At 34.3% G+C, this 19,313-nt stretch overlaps 1 protein-coding gene across 3 annotated transcripts in view; it reads left to right on the forward strand.

Annotated features, from left to right (window-relative positions):
* The first annotated feature begins 8,129 nt into the window (after positions 1-8,129).
* The window catches only part of LOC110374594 (dendritic arbor reduction protein 1), a 60,582-nt gene continuing 49,398 nt past the window's right edge, over positions 8,130-19,313 (forward strand). The window contains exons 1-2 of one of the 3 annotated variants that reach the window (XM_021332361.3): positions 8,130-8,328; positions 12,011-12,082. In XM_021332361.3, the coding sequence (XP_021188036.3) occupies positions 8,278-8,328; positions 12,011-12,082 (123 nt within the window). In that variant the 5' untranslated portion in view covers positions 8,130-8,277. Of the gene's footprint in view, positions 8,436-12,010; positions 12,083-19,313 lie in introns of all 3 variants that reach the window. The other 2 variants (XM_021332360.3, XM_021332362.3) reach the window with 2 other exon arrangements.

Below are 19,313 nucleotides of genomic sequence, written 5' to 3' on the forward strand. Positions count from 1 at the left end.
ATTTAAAGTTTTATATAATTTAAATGACGCTTATCTTACGAACTCCTAACTTATGTAGATGTATTCATTGGCTTAGTTTAATAGCTTTTTATCTTTCTAGTCCTGTTCTGGCATGCCCCTAAATTGCTTTTAGTTATTTTTGTGTTATTGCAGACAGTCAAATTATTTGCTGAATGTATATAAAAATATATAGCCGAGAATACTTAATTGATTTTGGGTTTTGTATATTTATCCGGACAGCCAAATACCACGAAAAATCTATGTGTGGGCTCTGACGTTCTGGAATGGAGAACATAGCCTGACAAGCAACATAGCAAGCCAAAAGCACCGAGGCTGCCAAGGCTGTCAAACGACCTGACGAAGATCGAACGAAGGTTGGTGCTGAAGGCACAGACAGGCGGAGTGTTTGGAAAAACACTCCGTATTTCTTCTTCTTCCTGCCCTGTTTCCAATATTATTTGGGGTCGTCATACTGACACTCAGTCCCTTCCTATTCATGTCATCTTTCAGGCAATCCATCCATCTTTTCCAAACACTCCGTATGTCCTCTTACAAATAAATGGTAAAGATCTAAACACAAGTAGCACGCTTTTCATAACAATTAAAATAAAAATGATATGACGCAATGATACTTTAGACGCTGTGTCTTAGTGACGTTGCATTGGTAAACCCTCAGCTTATTGTGGTAGGTAGGTATGTTTTATGAAGTGGATCAGTTGTTAAACACTGATTGTTTATGTGAGCAAGTTGTGAAATGGAACAAAATATTGCTTGTCATTTTATATCAAAGTAAACAGTAAAACAACAAGCTGAGACACGTTTTTTATTTGACTGAAGAAGCACAGAAACTCAATGTAATAGGCGGATATTTTACCAAAGCGCTTTAACTGCGGGAATTCTCGTGAAGATAGTATAGATAAAGAAAAGATTTGAAAGCCATAAACAGATCTACATTTAATTACCCGCATTTAAAAGGACATCCCCATGCGTTCGTAACCGCGGCGTTGATATGATGTTTATTATAAGATATACAGGATATCTTATAATAAAAGCCATATAGTAGGACTTTGCTTGAATATGTCCTATAATTAAGGAAACACAAGGAAAGTTAATATTTGTTACTAAAACTTGTCTGTAATGTGTATTTCTTGTTGGAAATCCAAATAAATAAATAAATATGTGTAAGTACTTAGACTTAGGTATAATCCATGTAGGAACTAGGAACAAAAGCGTGAGTAGTCATCATCTTATTGTTTACTAGCCGTTTTCCCGCGGTTTCACCTGCGTCCCGTGGTAACTACTGCCCGTACCGGGATAAAATATAGGTAGCCTATGTTACTCGTGGATAATGTAGCTTTCGAATAGTGAAAGAATTTTAAAAAACTGTCCAGTAGTTTTTGAGCCTATTCTTTACAACCAAACAAACAAACAAAGTTTTCCTCTTTATAATATTAGTATAGACAACATTTCAAATTAAGAAGTAGGTATCCCAGTATCTAAATTACGAATTGAGATGGTAATGAAACTGATTTGCTATCGTCTTCCGTGATGTCAATTTTCAGCTTCAATTCCATTGCCTGGTTCCTAAAAATCACGGTTAGTTCAGCGTCGCACGTAATGTCTCGAGTCTGTGTGTGTGCCTGTTAATTTACAATCAATTGTGTGGCGACAACCTCACGCCCGCTTCAATTACAAGCGCTTTCAATACAGAGCCATAAGTAATTGTCCATGATGGTATGTGTGCACAATAAATTGCAAGACGTCAGAAACAACGTCGGGGTCGGCCATTTGTTCTAGCAACTGCTTTGATGGGACGAAATTATAGTTTTAAATTTTGTAGTTCAATGCTGGGAATTATTAAGAAGGCCATGCACGCTGCTGAGTCGTGGTGGTATAGATGGCTTGATACTTACGTAACAATAAGTTAGAGACTGAAAATCACACCGACGAGTGACTGTATAAAAAATACCTCGGTATGACGGACATCCCTATATTGTCGCCATATGAACAGCGAATGGCTTGTTGATATAACGTCAAGTACTTAGGAACTGACATTGTACTCACTGACCCCAATGATTGTTATGTTTGTATAAATACCATTGATGTAAATCGTTTTATAACATCCAAAGTTTTGACGTAATCAAAAAATGCATGAGTACTAACGTGACTAGGTTCGTGATTGCCATACTAAACCGGAGATGAGCTAAATCTTACGGACCTTTTCTCTACAGTTTTTTTTTTGTAACTTCTACTTATAGCAGATTCATAAGAACACCTAAACGTTGCTTTAACGGTAATTGTAACTACAAACAGTTAATTTTTTAAAAACTTGTCAGACTTGGCAAAAAGTACTGTTACTTAGTCAGGACCACGATTATTGTGATTAATTTTATCTTTTAACAAGTGCCGGCCACTGAAAATATATTTATTTACGTGCTGTTTAAATACGACGGTCTCTGACGGTCATCTCCACGTTGCTCAATCAAAAGATTGAGTAGTTACTGACCATGCTTATTGAAGCTACTTACGACTCATCTGATGATACGGTACAAAACTACGTAATTTTGTTATACAATATTTTAATTGTAACAGATTTATAATATTACTTTGATTAATTTATTTATTCATTTAATTAAATATTTGATAATTTTTGGGATCTTTTTGAAGAACCTCTACTACCATTTTTAATATGTAATATTGTGCTTCTGGAACTAACTCTGTTCGTCTATAGCGTTTCCACATCAAACTACCGATCCGATTTAAGTGAAACACACTTTCTGCATATGTATGTAGACAGCCTGAAAAAAAAATATTTTACGAGGTTAAGGGAAGTGGTTTCGGTGAAACCGCAGGGAATAGCTAGTTATTCATAAATTCGAACAAAAACAACACCATGATCCATATTAAGTACAAATTATTTAGATATCCTAGTGGTTTCTGGCGCGTGGCGTATGTTCTCTCACACATACCTACGCGCATCGATTGACACAAGCATCAGGCGTTGTACTACTTTTACCCTGAACATAGTCTTCAAAAGTTATCCTGACCTTCGCATTTTCGCAGAAATATGCAGCAAGAGGCAAGAGAGACAATGATTGCTCAACGTTTTATGTCAGGCGCATTGGGTCCTGTTATTCGCACTACACCACCCAGTAGGTATTCAGTATTTTATTCGTTTTTACCGCCTCGTTGGTCTGGCTGTCGCAATCGCGGCTGCTGTGCACAAGGTCCCGAGTTCGATTACCGGGTCGGTTCGAAATCGCTTTGTGGGTTTTAGAAACTTCACACGGAACGGCAATCCTTTGCTTTATGTCGCGAGTAGGTAATTATAACATCTACAATGTTAGCACAATATACCATGACCTTTTCATAAGTTAAGTGTTTTCCCCCTTAATTTAAAATGTAATATTACATACTTCTAGTTTAATCTGCATACATAAGAATTTACCTACTACTGATACAATTAATTAAAAAAAAACATTGTGCTGTTCGATGAATTTAGAATAATAATAAAAGATTCGACCAAGACATAAACATAGAAAATGAGTCACCATTAGGCAAAAAATAATAATAGGAGATATGTTAATCTTCCTATAACGATATTAACATAATAACGCAATTACATATTTCTAATTTAAATAAATAACGTGTTATTTATATCAATGACTCTCCTCACAAGAGATTTTAAAATATTTATTTCTATTGTCATTTTGTGCCCAAAGTTTGTATTATTGCTGTAAATGAATGGGTCAACAACGTATTTTTACTTCAATATCTACAAGGATGACTCATTCATAATTTTTGATCAGTATACTGCAGGCATCGATTGTTATGAATATACTAAAGGTTAGTTCTGTAATACTACTGAAGTTTGAAAATATAAAATCTTTGAAAAATTAAGTATTCGTCTCCCTGAAAAGTCAAGTAACAGACAGAAAAAACATTATCAATTTCTTGGAGAAACACCTTGCCTATCTGGCTTGTAGGTCCCCGAATTGCGGAATAAATGTAATTTGTTCCTGCAACAAGGCTTACACAAGTTTAAGGTGTCTCTTGAAGTGGTGCGTAGAATAAACTAATGGCGCACTACTTGTGTACGCCATTACCTAAGTCTAAGTAGGCCCTAAATCAGGGCAGTCTGAATCCAGGTTAGACTGAAATATTATTTAAATTATACTAGTTTATCTATTCCGATTTACATTGATGATTCTAATTTTAAAAAAGAAACCGTTTCTTGCTGCAAAGTTTTACTTTTAACTAATTAAAGTAATCCGGAGAAACATTCGCTAGGCATTTTACTGTAATTAAAATAATTGCTTGATTGTTTGATTATTTCCATGTAGAGTAAGGATTATAGACATCGCCAAAAATATCATAAACGCCATTGATGCTCTTTTTCGAGGTCGTCATTTTAGTTTTCGCTTGATGTTTTTCAAAAAGAACAATAGTAGTGTTTTTTTGTCATAGTCTAAAGCTCAATCAGCTGATGTTAATATGAGTCACATCACAAGCATACAAACACACGGCGATCAGATGCGTTTTCAATTTAGGGGTTTGTCATCGGACCGCGGCTGTACCTACTACACGGTGGCAGTCTGACACGAAACTACCAAATAAAAAAAAACTACAAATAATAATCTGTAAAGCCCATGAAGGTTCAAAATGTAAAAAAAAAACAATCGTTGCACGGAATGAGGGTTTTTGATATTTTTTCTGCCGCCAGGCGTCTGCGTCAGGTCCAAACAGCTGTCAAATAGTATGGAATTGTAGGGTCCGAACTTATTGTTTATTGAAATTCTGTTATATTGGAAGTGTTATTGATTTTATTATGGACTACGGTCAGAATAAGGTTTCCGAACTAAAAATTGAGCTAAGAGAGAGGGTGCAAAAATCACTGGTACTAAGGAAAAGCTTGTTGAAAAATTTGTTAACACAATATGATTTAGTTTTTTTTATTTACTCAACCTCAATAGTAAAACAATAATGCAGTGCTTTAATTATAAAATAAAAAAAAACACTAAAATCGTTCACTATTCATTCATAGTAAAGATAAGCACTTTGACAGTTATCTGGACCTGACGACTCGGTGCTGCCACCTCGTGGACGCCATTTTAGAAAACCCTCATTATTAGTCTTCTATTTTTGAAAACTGGCTGGCGAGAATGCCGTTTTAAAATTAAACAAAGAAAGGGCGGGAATTTGCTTGGCAAAAGCTTGGCAATTGTTTTTTTTTTTATAGGAAAAAGTTGATTTCAATTTGAATAAAAGTTATTACTTTTCAGAATTGTTTTAAAATATTTTGTGAACATCTCGAAAAACAAACTGAAAAAAAAAATTTACTCTCGGAAAATGGTCATGTAAGTGAAAAATATTTGTGTTAGAACAACTGACGACAATTGACACAAAAGTTATAAGTTTCGTGAGTATATGCACCGAAGCTGCTATAAACAGAACAAATTGCAGAGTTGTGTCGTAAAATGTATAAACAGGTAGCCAAGTCAATTTACAAAACTTACGAGTAGGTTCGTAACTTAAGTGCATTTCCACTAGTGTTTGTAAGTGACTATTTTCTTCTAAATTGACTTGGCTGCTTTTGCATATCGGACTCATTAGAGTAGTTCTCTAAGAACGCAATGCAGACTAAACAGTCGGCTGGAAGTTGTTGCAATGGTTGTTATTTTTTTTTAAGAAAATCTTTAGTCAAATCATTGTTTTCGGTCGGGTCGGATACCGGCTAAATACCTGATCTTTGTTATGTGCGTAATACCATTCTAAATAAAAGTTTGCAGTGTGCTAAGTTTCTGTAAAGATAGGCAGATATATGTGCTGACATTTTATAGGTAGCTTCCACGCAAGTACAATAAAAAAATATGTTTTTCATCAAAGAATAGAAAAGAGTTCCTCAAGATTTAATTTAAAACTACTTAAGAGGGCATGTCACTGGACCTGCAACTCACACACGATACATCATCTCATAAGTATTGCTGAATGTTACCCAGACAGATTGCAATAACGAAAGAGGAAAAATAATATGTTTCATCTGATACTCAGATAAAGTATTTAATTGGTAATTTCTAGATTAAATATGAATATTCGTGCACTGCATTTGAATTAACATTAATGACAATACTTTTTATGCGTATGATTCGTCATTAGTTATACATATTATATTATTATAAGTTACCTACTTACATTAATACTATATTTACATTACATACGTTTAGTAACCAAATTCCCTTAATACGTTGGTACCAATTATACTTACTCGTATAGAACACGTAACTTTCTTCCTTGATTGTTTTCAGGATACTTGCTTTACTGACTGAAAGTGCCTTAGCACTTCACAGTGCTGTGATGGATTGAGCGTTTCCAATAGCGATCTCTTGAGAGACAGCGGCATGCAGTATGACACATTGTTTCGGCTCGCCACATCAGTCCAGCCACTCCTATTGGCTGCTCCACTTTACGTATACCGGTGAAGCTGTCGAAGCCTCAAGCATCATGGCAAGCCCTGTAAGTTCCATTTTATATTTTCAATAGGTACTGTAGAAAATTCCTCACTACAGAACTGGGAATCTCAATCATCTACTAAATGTTTTTTTACACAATCAAACTATATATATAAAAGATACCTACATATTTTCCATTTTTAGAGGTCACTATTTAAATCACTATCCGTTTCTTTGTGCGATGTGAAACATTTTGATATTATTTATATTGGACCTCCAACAAAGAATATATATACATAGCGCAATCTTAAAACTAAGACATAGCTTAATCTAGCATGTGTATTTCTTTAATTACAGGATGGGATGGACACAACATGCATACAATTATTTTTTAAGTAGGTACAAATACTTACATTTATCAACATGCATAAAACAGTACAAAATCTTGAATTATAACAATGAATTTAGATATAATCAATTGAGTATTTCAGTTTAATTAAAAGTGTATCTATTTATATTTATTTGATCGAAAAACGTTGGTTAGTATCAATAAACAGACGTTTTGTCTACACTATTAAACATTTTCCTCGTCGCAAAAACAAGTAATTTCCTTACAGATTTGTTGATTATTTTCTTGTGTAATGTTAGAAAGAAGTTTTAGTAGATAGGTTTCTTTAATTGTGACCTTTAATTCCCATATGCTTTCAACTGCATAGTTAGCGATCTATCCGTGACTTATAGTATATCATTAAGTGAAGGTCCGGTACATAAAACTTTGATTAAGTTAAAATTGAGTTTCAAGCCTTATCTAACTCACGGCGTCCATTAGCACGTTGACGACCGAAACCTACTTACTAGCATGTTGTACCGTGAACCTAGGCAACATAAAAACGACATTAATTCCAAATTTATAAAACTAGAACAATTTCATAGAATCTTTTTTGACAAACACGTGTGCACATTAAGAAATAAGATGTATTGTATATAAAATATATTTTACTGTATATAAATACTATTTACTAATCTAAGTTGAGTTTTATATAAGTATGCAATAAAATGATATTGCTACACATACCAGCGAGAAAATTGCACTAGGTACCCGATAACATATTCAAAGTGAACCTATTAATATGTGATATGAAGAAAAACCGCGTGTTGCCGGTGAAAGCTGAGCCGAGGCACCTGGGCCCTGCGTGCGCGCATCGACCTGTTCGTCGAACGTGCGCTGATAACCGCCGTACTTCCAACTCGAAAGTGATTTAGATATTGTCTCTAAGATATAAATAACGCCGTTGTGGGATTGTGTCCGTCTGTGTGTGTGGTCCGGCACGCGTCACGAATAAATACTGCTTTCATTACACTTAATTTTGTGATGCTTACGAAATCAAATGTATAGTTAATTGTTTAAAAAATCATAGTCCCAATCCTGCAAAGAATAGATTAAGAAAACAGAAATAAAATGTAGGTACATTACCATTCGTCCTGTGTTGACCCCGCGACTGTGTTTAACGTAAAATTTGTATATTCCCGACGTAGTACGATTAACAAGATCTCGATCACATGATACGTAGTTTAATAGCAGTTGAAATGATTTGGCAAGGGAACTAGCCAACTAGCCCTCGTTATCAGTAGCGCAAGAACCTAATCACTTTCATTGCAACCCCGCGAAGGAGGTCGCGGGCCGCGCGCTATCACACACGCAGTTCGTCCCGCGCAGTGGGTGCGCGCAGGCGTGCGCCATGACCAGCTCGCGCCGGCTCCGAGACGACCCCGCGCCGTGACCGAGCCCAGGCGACTCCACGACTGCGCGACCCGGCAGCAGCCGGGAATGGAGGCCTGCTGCGCGATCACAGCTGCCGAGGACCTTGTGGGCGACCAGGTACGCCGCCCGTGACCACAGTGCTCCAGTGTACCCTAGTTCTAGTGCTTCTCTGATACCAGATTACTGTGCCGCCGTGTTGCCCTCTCCTTATGCGATCCGACTTGGTTTGTAGAAAAACTCATCTTAAACAACTATAACTTTCATTAGCGCTAGTTAATTAAACGTGACAAATATTTTGCTGAAGTCCATTTGTCATTTCGTCTATTTTCTTTATCAATTTTCAAACAACTAGTGAGAGTTCAGAAAATAGGCGGTTAAGCTTTGCTTTTGAAAGTGTTTGAAAGTTTTAATAAAATGATTTAAGGTATATCGAGAACTGAATCAATTGTGCAAAATAATGAATGAATTCATTAAACTTGTATTTCAGTGTATGCATTAAATAAAGTTTGAAGCGAGGCTGCTGCGCGCCGGTACTCAATGTAATGGTACAATTGATATATGAATAGAATTACCTACACTAATTATTTATATTAGCTTTGAGAATGATACATCTATGCAATATGTACACAATCGTTGTGTTAAACCAATACGTAATATTTCATCATAATTACTTCTTATAAAAAAAAAACAAAAACGTTTTTGAATAACGGCTTCTAATGAATATAATAATCAAATAATTTTGTTAATCTTGAATTATTCTTAAATCTTATTCATTTTAGCTCGCAGAACCAAAAAAATATATTGTTTATTCATTAATAGTATGTAAATACATTAGAAGCTTTTTCACTTCGCGTCGTAAATAATTGTCAACCTCTTCGCGGACGGAATCTCTAATATTTCATATGATTTTAAACTAGAAGATCATCAAGCTATGTAGATAATACTACAAAATATGTACCTTAATAAATGAAAAAATACATAAATATGCCTAAACGCCTTCTAAATAAATAAGCCTATAGGAAAATAATATTGAAAGCCAAGTTTTTTTAACCGACTTCCCAAAAAGGAGGAGGTTATCAATTCGGCCGGTATGTTTTTTTTTTTTTTATAATTACTGTAGTCTAATTATTTTTAACTTTAAACAAGAGTATTAATTAACACATGTAGGGAAATTACAAGTATATGTAAACGTGTTTGTACGCGTTTTGAACCACCACACAATAGTTTTAACGGGCTGCTTACAAAAGACATCAACGCCGACCGACGGAAAACGTTAAACTGTCACATCACTTTTACTTATTATTCTAACACTAGAATTATAATTTTAACATTAATTATATAATACAATAAACAGTATTTAAAATATACATACCGTAAAAAACATAATCCGGAAAATTTGGTAAAATATAATATTTTAGCATGATTGATTTATAAAATAAAACCGACATCCTGATTTATAATGTAACTATTTATCTTAATTATATATGGTATTTAGAAGTAATTTTCGCGCACCGCCCTCAGAGTCATGTCTTGTATATTGAATGCCATAATTCTGCAGGCACGCAGTAAACTACCACTACTATTAGTAGTACTTAAAATTGAGTTACATTTGTCAAAACGGAGCTTTAAAGTTATGAAGCTAAACAATACAAAGATTTATCGCCTACAATCTGTATAGATATTATAGCATTCTCGATATCAACAAAAGAATGTGAAGGTGTTTTATAAAAATCATGTCATTTGTCAAAATAATATGTCGGTATAAATTGGCTACAAAAAGCAATATTCAAAATGTTCATGTTTATGTCGGAACAAAGAGTTTATTGATAGGCCGCGGCCGGCGCAGACACTCGCCGCGCAACTTTTCAAACAGAACTTAAGTACTTGTAACAAACGGAACATCCGATTTTTCTATAGATTAAAAATACAGTTAGCGTCGTCTGTTGTGACTTGTGTGCGACTGTCAATGGGCTCCGAAGTCTCTCATTAACATAACGCCTTGCTTAGCCGCATTTTGAGTTCTCCCAAACCTGCACTTTAACATAAACTCAGTATATCTTCTTATCCCATCACCATCATCCTTAAAATTATAAATGCGAAACTAACTCTGTCTCGCTTTAATGGCGAAACTTCTGAAATCTAGTACACGAATAGTCCAGAACCTGAAACAGACTTTTGACATTCGGTTGGAACTGCGCGGCACTGCTAGTAATCAATATACTTAGCTTACAAGGATAGATCAATATCCAAGAAGCTTGTATTATTAAGAGAGGAGCACTGCTGCCTACAATATAATTGTTTAAAGCTGCACATAACATTCTTCAATAATATTTTTATTTGCAACGTCATTCCAGTGCTTATTTTCAAGAAAACACCTAACTAGTTGTATATTCATACTACCTTGCAGATCTCAGCCATCCCAACATTAAATTGTTCCCAGCTATTAAAACGACAGTCAGACAGACTTCATTTCATATTTATAATATTAGTGAGGATTAACACGGTGTCTATGATATACTTGCATATCCCATATTTCTCTTAATCTGTTCACAATGATCTGGTGTTGCAGATTGATACATGAAACGTAGAATATAGTAGCGTATCTTTATATTGTATAAACGCAATATTTCTCGATAGCCGTAAAAATACGTATTCCTTCCACATACTTACGTACTGAACTGGCGCAGAAACTGCTCTATATGCATTGAAACCTTATCCCGAATAACATGTTTCTTATAACTCTCTCTCGTTATACTTACTCGGAGGATTACCGCAGTAATATTATGTTAAACCTAGTATATTAATACTTATTACCCCTCAAGATAGTCCGTTTAGCGCACCCTATTAAACATGTACATCAAATAATGAGTTAATGAACATAAGAACTTGTAGTAATTAATAAACTATGTTTTCCAAGTTTATGTCTATGATATCTTATTAACGTTATATTTGAACGTTTAATGGAGTTTAAGTTAAAGCAAGTTAACCCTTGCATTTCTCTGCTGGTTGTATATTAATTATCGTTTGTAATAACTTTCATAAATTACGAGAGTTCCAACACAAAAAGCTGAATACATGTTCATTTACAGAATAGTATTTTATCGCTGTTTGTGGTTCTTTAGGGATTTGTCCCGCATTCATAATATGACTAGCTCGCTATCACGATGACCCTCCAGCCCAAGCCAATAACAACTTCTAACTTGCAAAGACTTATAACCGCTTTTATACAGGACCTCTAGTTTTCTCTTCTATATGATTGAAAAATTACTAATCGTTCTAGATTCAACTGCAAATACTACGACCGATCAGTTTAGAGTAACAACTGAAATTATACTTGCTGACGAGATGCAGCAAGTTTGATGACTGTATTCCCACTGATCTCCTGTTTTATGTTTTTTTTTCTTAATTTTGTTCCAATAATTTATTCTTTTGTACACTCAATTTAATTCAATTCTTTATTTGCGTTCCATATGTAATACAGGTGGTATTTTTATAAAGTTTAAACAATATATTAGAAACAAGATGAAACAATATGCTGTACCCGGTAGGGCACAGCATAAAGAGGTAGGAGAGGTTTGCAGTACTTATGATTATTACCTAGTTTAGTTTTATTAAATCTATACTTATTACAAAAAAAACTGAACACTATCAGATACGCATAAGAATCTTTTACATTTAGCTACAAATATTCCGTAATTTGGTAACACAGTGTTAATCTTAACCTATACAAAATGACTGCCAGTTATTTGTTTTCTGTTAGATATATAATCAATGTAATAAAAACGATGTATGTTTACAGATTGTCCCAGGCGGCGGTCGTTGGGGTGCTCCACACGCCGCCGGCCTTCTCGACTCTTGGTTTCAGATGCAGGTTAGTAAAAACATCTACATTCAAACAATTTACAGAAGACATAACAAAGATATATTTGAGTTTACTCCCGTACCATAAGATGAATTCATTAAAGGAAATAATTATTTATGAAGAACCTAGAGTCCCATTGTCTAGCAAATAATATAGTTATTTTTATAGGTTTAAATTAAATCGTAAATTAAATACACTAAGTTTATTTAATTAAACACTCAATTTTACAATATTTATTTAATTAATTAAACAATAGTAAAATTATCTTAACTATGTAGGTCGTAGGTAGCTATTTATCTACTTAATGTTAACGTAAATTAAGTTTATGTAGTATTTTTTAGCCAGAAGCAAAATAAAATTAATATTAAGTGTGAATTCAAATGCGATAATGATTTTATTTCCTAATTACTCTAAGGCATGTTCCATTTACATTTACCATATCTATTGATTTAAAAAAGTAATCCATACAAGAATTCAACAGGCGATCACAGAAGAACCGACAGAAATACGCCTATGGAATGGAAACGTAATAAATAAGCACAGCTATACCTTTATAATATAAGCAACTAAAACAGGATTCTATACCCTATAGTATTAAATTTAAGGCTATTTTTTAAGTGTCGCTTCAGTAATCGGTAATAGTGCGGACTAATTTTCATGCGGCACACGGCACTGACATTGTCACGTATAAACTACATGTATGTATATCTATTTACGTAGATCTAATAATAATAAATGTGTTTGTATCACAAGGATGCGTCACTGCGGTTTAACTAGCGACAGTCGTTGTCAGCTGAGGAGCTTTGCGCTCTTCGTAGATAACTAATATAAGTTTACTCTAAGCTTACGCCGATCGGCTGATATTGATAATGTCCCGGAATTTTCTGTGTCGTCTAAACAATTCAAAGGAAGTATATCTTCCCAGGTTTGCGGTCATCGCTTGTAAGGCTTGTAAAATGCAACTGTTTTATCTGATCTATGCAGAATTTATTGATTGGCCTTTTAATGTAAGATATTAATTGAATGATAGCGTGATAGGTATAAAAGAGCAATAGAAGAATTTCTTGGAGAAGACGTATCTATTCTTCGTTTAAGTATTACTTTTTGAAACAGGCGCCTGTTATTTTTTTGGTATTTCACTGTTTCTTTTTATTGTGGCTTAGCTAAAATACGATATCAAATATAATAATTGTAAATACAATATGTGTACGTGTATGCCTAAAATCGACTTTACATGTAATTTAGTTCACTTACGGCTAATTGTAGGGCCATAAACGGGTATTCATCAAATCTTAGAATTCAATTCGCGGTTACTCGGTACTGCGTATTGGCTTGTTACCCACTAATGTTCATGTACGTCATATACTGTCTCGGGACGCGATAAACTTTGTGAGCTAATTAATAACTGTGTACGTACGAACAACTTCATTACAATGCCATTTTAGTTTGAACTTTATTATTTTTCGGTAGAAATTTAATGTTATATCAAAAGAACCATCAATTACTTTGACATGACTTAATTTCCGCATATAAGTTTGTTAAATCGAGTCTTGTGGTACAACGTAATTGGGTTAATCAATAGACAGACATAGTTTTAGTTGGAATAAAGAGTTGAATGAATCCTGTAGAATCGAAAGCAGTTTAATGGTAGATTACACCAATTTACACGGGACATAACGTGTGGAGGGACCATTGTCAGGGAGCAGGCACCGTGGCATCTATGGGAATCTGTATTGTGTAACGCAGCGGCTAATAGAGCATGGCAATTTCGGATTTTGAGCCTAAAATTAAATATTTATATAATTGATTTAGGACTGTAGATAAAATATGTCACATCTAACTTCACACAATCTTTCCGATTCCATATTTACCCATTTATGTCATAATTACATGCTGGATAAAATAATGCCTAAAATAAAAACATAAAATATTCAAGGCTGATTGTTGGATCGTGCGCATAAATCAGCACATTACAACAAATAGGTAACCGACCGATATCAAACCGAATAAAACTTTATTAACTTCAAAATTAACTGTTGGCTAACTATCGGACAGACGGTTCAGTCTGCAACTGTAAGTGAATATTACAATACCTACTTAGGAATGTTGAATCCAATATTGGTATTATATTTACCGATCCAAAAAACTGAACCGTTGATAATTTTGCTCATTTGCACGAGCAAGACGACGATATTCCGCAATTTGTTGGGAAAAGTCATAATTACTAATGTTTACTAAATTAAATAAAGTTATTACGGGTAGCTTATTATACAGCCCCTACATTTTGAATTCAAACAAGCGTTGTATACTCATAGTGTAAATAAACGCCACAAAAAATAGAAAATTGTCGTATTCCCAGTCGGTCTATACAAAGGGTGTAAACCCCAATTATCGTCGGTCATACAAATGCGACCTTTAAAAATGGGTCGTGTGTTTGAGGGGCGAACGTCCCTTTTGTGTACGAAGAGTGTGTTAGCTCATCATTGATACATCCCCTTATGTTTAAGGTCAAATCTATCAACTCGGCTTACTTTGTGAGCAAATAAGCTTCTAATTAATTTAATGGTCACTTTTTTATAGCCGATATGCAGTAAATGCAAAATATAGTATATTCTTGCCTCCGAATTTAGTCTCTGTTATATTGTAACGAATACATTTCCTGCAAAGGAATACACGTCTGACTGAAGTCGGAAATCTGTCTATATAGATTCTTGAATTCTCATAATTGCATCTACTTGAATTTCACCTAAATCACTTTTCTATACTTAATTACAAAGATCCAAGTCCTTTATGGAATCAAAATCAAATTCGTTATTATTTTCAGAAAAAAAAACTCAAACTGCAACTTTAAATCCTATCGTTTTTAATGATAAGGGAATAGTTACTTCATTGTAATGTGCGGTAGCATTTTTATTAATAGTATTGATTACAGACTGAGCAATCGCAGTTTTTTTAAACGCCTGACTATAAGTAAACGTAAAATGGAAAGTTAGTGTTTCCTACAACGCTTAGCGCAACGCATGTTTGTTATTTGATAAGTAACAATAGAACATTATAGCTATTATAGTGTTATTAACGCAATGTTTAATTGATTGGTAATTCTTAGGCTTCTTTTTTTGTTAAGAAACATTTAACGCCTCGGTGTTTTTCTGTCTGTAAAACTTAGGTTTTTAATAATAAGATATTATTTTAGTAATTAATAGGTACCCTCATCACAGGTAATGCTAGTTTTCTCACAAATAACATAAAAAATATTAATATTCTAGTGTCAACACCGAGGCGTTTCCCCAGGACTGTAATCCGCGCACCCAGATAAAAATTTGCTTACAGATGTTTGTAAATCTATCCACAAAGCCATTAGCACATTCAATTACATATTTCATTTTGTAGAAAGGTAGATACCTCTTCACAATGTAAACATGTATGTGTACTATTTTTTATTTAAATAGACGTATAGCTGTAAGTTACCTACAAAAATACATTATTATGCATGATGGGTGAATAAGATTGTTTTATAAAATCCGTACTATGGGATATTAAAGTCCAGTGGAGTGTGTAGAGGAAGTCGCAAGTTTGTCGTTATTCGTCCGAGAGCACTCATGCGCAAACGCCAAGTAGATTACACAAATACACATGCACAAACAAAAAAATATGTATGCGTCCAATTGCTAACGTTCATTTTTATCTACTTTTATGAAGGTAAATTAATCAAAGTTACCAGAATATATGGTACTATTTTATTTATAACACATATTTATAAATTATTAAATAAAACTTTCATGGACACATAAAAAATGAAAAATTAAAACTAATAAATCGCTTCTCTGCCTACTTTCTTGTAAAATGTAAGTAGTTTATTAATTACCTATAGGTTTTTAATTATCTGAACGTTGACATTAAATTAAGCAAACAATTAAGAACTAAAATAACGATTATTAAAATATTTCCTATTTCTAAATAATTTTAAACGAAGCTACTTATCTTCACAAATTTTCCTGCAAGTTACATTTAGATACTTACATCAAAACACATACTCCTTTTTAACCTACAATGACTTATTTGAATAAAAATCTTTTTCCGTTTTTGTAGTCGGTACCGCGTATAAAATAATATTAAACGCACCATTAGAGCTGCGCATACTGTGACATCGCCCATTGTTCAGTTCCGCGGCGCAACTCTATGATTTTTCTATTTCAAAACGTAATTGTGCTCATTAGACTCTTCATTTTATTTTTTCTACTGAATCCAATAAGAGGGTTTCAAAACATTAGACTTTTTCTGAATGTAAGGTAAACATGCTATTATTTTAGCTCATTAGTCATTACATGTTTAAGTAAATTGAAAATAAGCCCGTTTTAATCATGGATAGGATTAGAAGCGCACATTTTATTATGGACACGATAGTGCAGCAATTAAATTATTTTATTGCTGATGGCAATATTGCATCATACATAGCTTCATACCTGTAAGAAAGAGTTTCAAATCTTTGCCTATTACAAAAGTTGGAGTGCAAGATACATAATCATAAAATATTTATCAACTTAATTGCAAACTAACAAGCCCGTAAAACACGTGCCTATTTTGCCATATTATGACCAACTGTACATAAACCCTTCTTCTTGAATTCACTTTGTGAAACCGCATGACTGCAGCGTTCAGAATGAAATATGTAATACTAATTGTGGGATACTTTTAAAGGACTTTAGGGATATGGAGGCATTTCGAAATCCAATCATCTTTCTTCAAATGCACAAAATAATTAGGTTCCATTATTTCCCCCATTCCGATAGTATTAGAATATCTCTTACATATTAATAACATTTAACGCTTCAGCGGTTTTACTCAGTTGCGTAAGCGCAAACGTAAATGAGATTCATATGATAGGGACGAGGGGTCCAGCGGGACGCGACCTGTAGGGGGGGAGGGGGGTTGTGACAGGATTCACGGTCCAACTGACGAGCACAATGATCGCGCTCAATACGTGATCGATTATGCCATTATGTGTAGCTACGAGTGCACATACAGCGACCAACGCGTATTATTCTCTTGTATATTAGGTATATGTATACTGAATTCAGTATATTACGAATGAAACACTGTCAGCAACACTTGTATCAATAATCAAAAGATATTCATCATTAACCATAATCTCTAGAGTTATTATTGATAGGTCCAACTAAAAAAAACATATTGGTAGTTCTATGAATAGTCACTGTGACGTGCAATTTAATAGCATAAATTATCAATTTTTATTTTGACCTAGTTTAAGAGGCATAGTGTTATGGTTCTGAAATATATAGTTATATTGCAAATATGGACAAAAAGTAAACTTTTACAATTATGGATAGCAGCCCCTCTCGTCGTGGCGGACTGCCACATTACTCTTCATCACTAGCAGTAACACCCAGAAGTCACGCACAAGATGAAAAAATTGAGGTTTTGTCTACTCCTGAAATTCAGTCCTGCATGTCTAGCATTGAACAGTGTCTGAATGAGGTGGCGACCATGGTTGGACGTTGGACCAAGGCAAGATGAACTCCAAACAAAAACTAAGAACCTATGCAGTAAAGTCAGACGCGAAATGCGACAATGCAGACGCACAAACTACCATCTTTGACAGACCAAAGAATTCACCGATCGTAGTAAATCAAAATTACCTAGTGATAATCGGAATAAATTAGTATATAAGCATTATAATAAATATGTATAATAACAATTTACTTGTCACAGTGACCTAGTTTTTAGTTACTAGGTATAGCAATTTATTGTTAATTCGCTATAAATATTACAATAATCACTTTCTACGCCTGAGACACAGGTTTTTACGAGTTAATCCCAATTTGTCATTAGTACCGATTGGTCACCAACTATTTTTTCCATACACCAAATCCCGATTGGTCATTCGAGCAAAATAAATAATTTAATATTTAAATTTTGAGTTCCGATTCGTCACCCGCATAAAATTTCACGTATCAGAGTACCGTCAGAAATAAAAGTGTTAGAAGAAATTTCAAATGAAAAACTTCAATTTAGGTAAAGGTTTTAATAGCTCTCATATAAATATAATAAAATTTACATTAAAACACAGGTGAAGACAACATGGGCATTTTATAAACCCGAAAATGTGACTCGATACTTTTTGTACCGGTAACAAAAGTACCAGGGGCCCATAACTAGCAAAGAGATTGTATACATAAAAATATTCATAAACTAGCCGTTCCCCGCGGTTTTACCCGCGTCCGGTGTATTTTTTGCCGCCCTGGTACATGGTGAGCAGTAGCGTCTACACTTGGTATTGGTATACTCACATAAGTTATGCTACTCTGGTACATGGTGAGCAGTTGCATCGAAATTTCGTTATTGGTATACTTATACTCCGGTGAATTATGCTGTCCTAGTACTTTACTTTTGTGGTTCTGCGGCATTCCACAAGTTGGTTTTTGTCTAATCACTCCTGTCCCGGGAATGTTACTCGCAATTTTTCCTTATTTGCTCACCGTTTAGACCTACCCTGGACTACGACAAACATTTTAAAACCAAAATCAGCTCAATCGGCCCAGCCGTTCCCGAGTTTTAATCAGACCAACAGCAATTCATTTTTATTTATATAGATATACAGCCTTACTTATAAACTTGAATTAAATATAAGTAATACTTAAGGGCTGTTTAAGAAAATTCTTACTTATAAACGTTGCTTAAGCATGTCTTAACTAACATTTAATCACTACTTAAGACTTTAAGTAGTGATTAGTTAAAATGTTGCTTAGAAGGTGATTAGAGATTTTATAAGTAAGGGGGATAAAATTTAACTAACAAAAATAATTTGAATGTAGTCTGCAGTTGTGTTGTACATACTGCAGTTTTTCTTTTAAATTGGTCCTTGTTCGGTTAAACAGAACGTTTCAGTTCAATTATCTTCTTAAACTTCTTGTTCTTACTATCCATACACTTCTTCCTCCGAGCCTTTTTCCCAAACTGTGTTGGGGTCGGCTTCCAGTCTAACCGGATGTAGCTGAGTACCAGTGCTTTACTATCCATACACAATTGAGAAAATATACAAGGTGTTGATTTGCATTTGTGCCATAGTTCAGGAGGAGGACATACAATACGTAAATAATCGATTGGAATTACAGTAGATGGGAAATAACTAATATGCACTGCTTTTTTTGTCATTGTAATGTCATGGTGTTTCCGAAGTAATCCAATTTTATGAATGAAATTTATGAGTGATCGTTGCGTA

This window comes from Helicoverpa armigera, chromosome 1, assembly GCF_030705265.1.
Source record: "Helicoverpa armigera isolate CAAS_96S chromosome 1, ASM3070526v1, whole genome shotgun sequence".
Taxonomy (NCBI): domain Eukaryota; kingdom Metazoa; phylum Arthropoda; class Insecta; order Lepidoptera; family Noctuidae; genus Helicoverpa; species Helicoverpa armigera.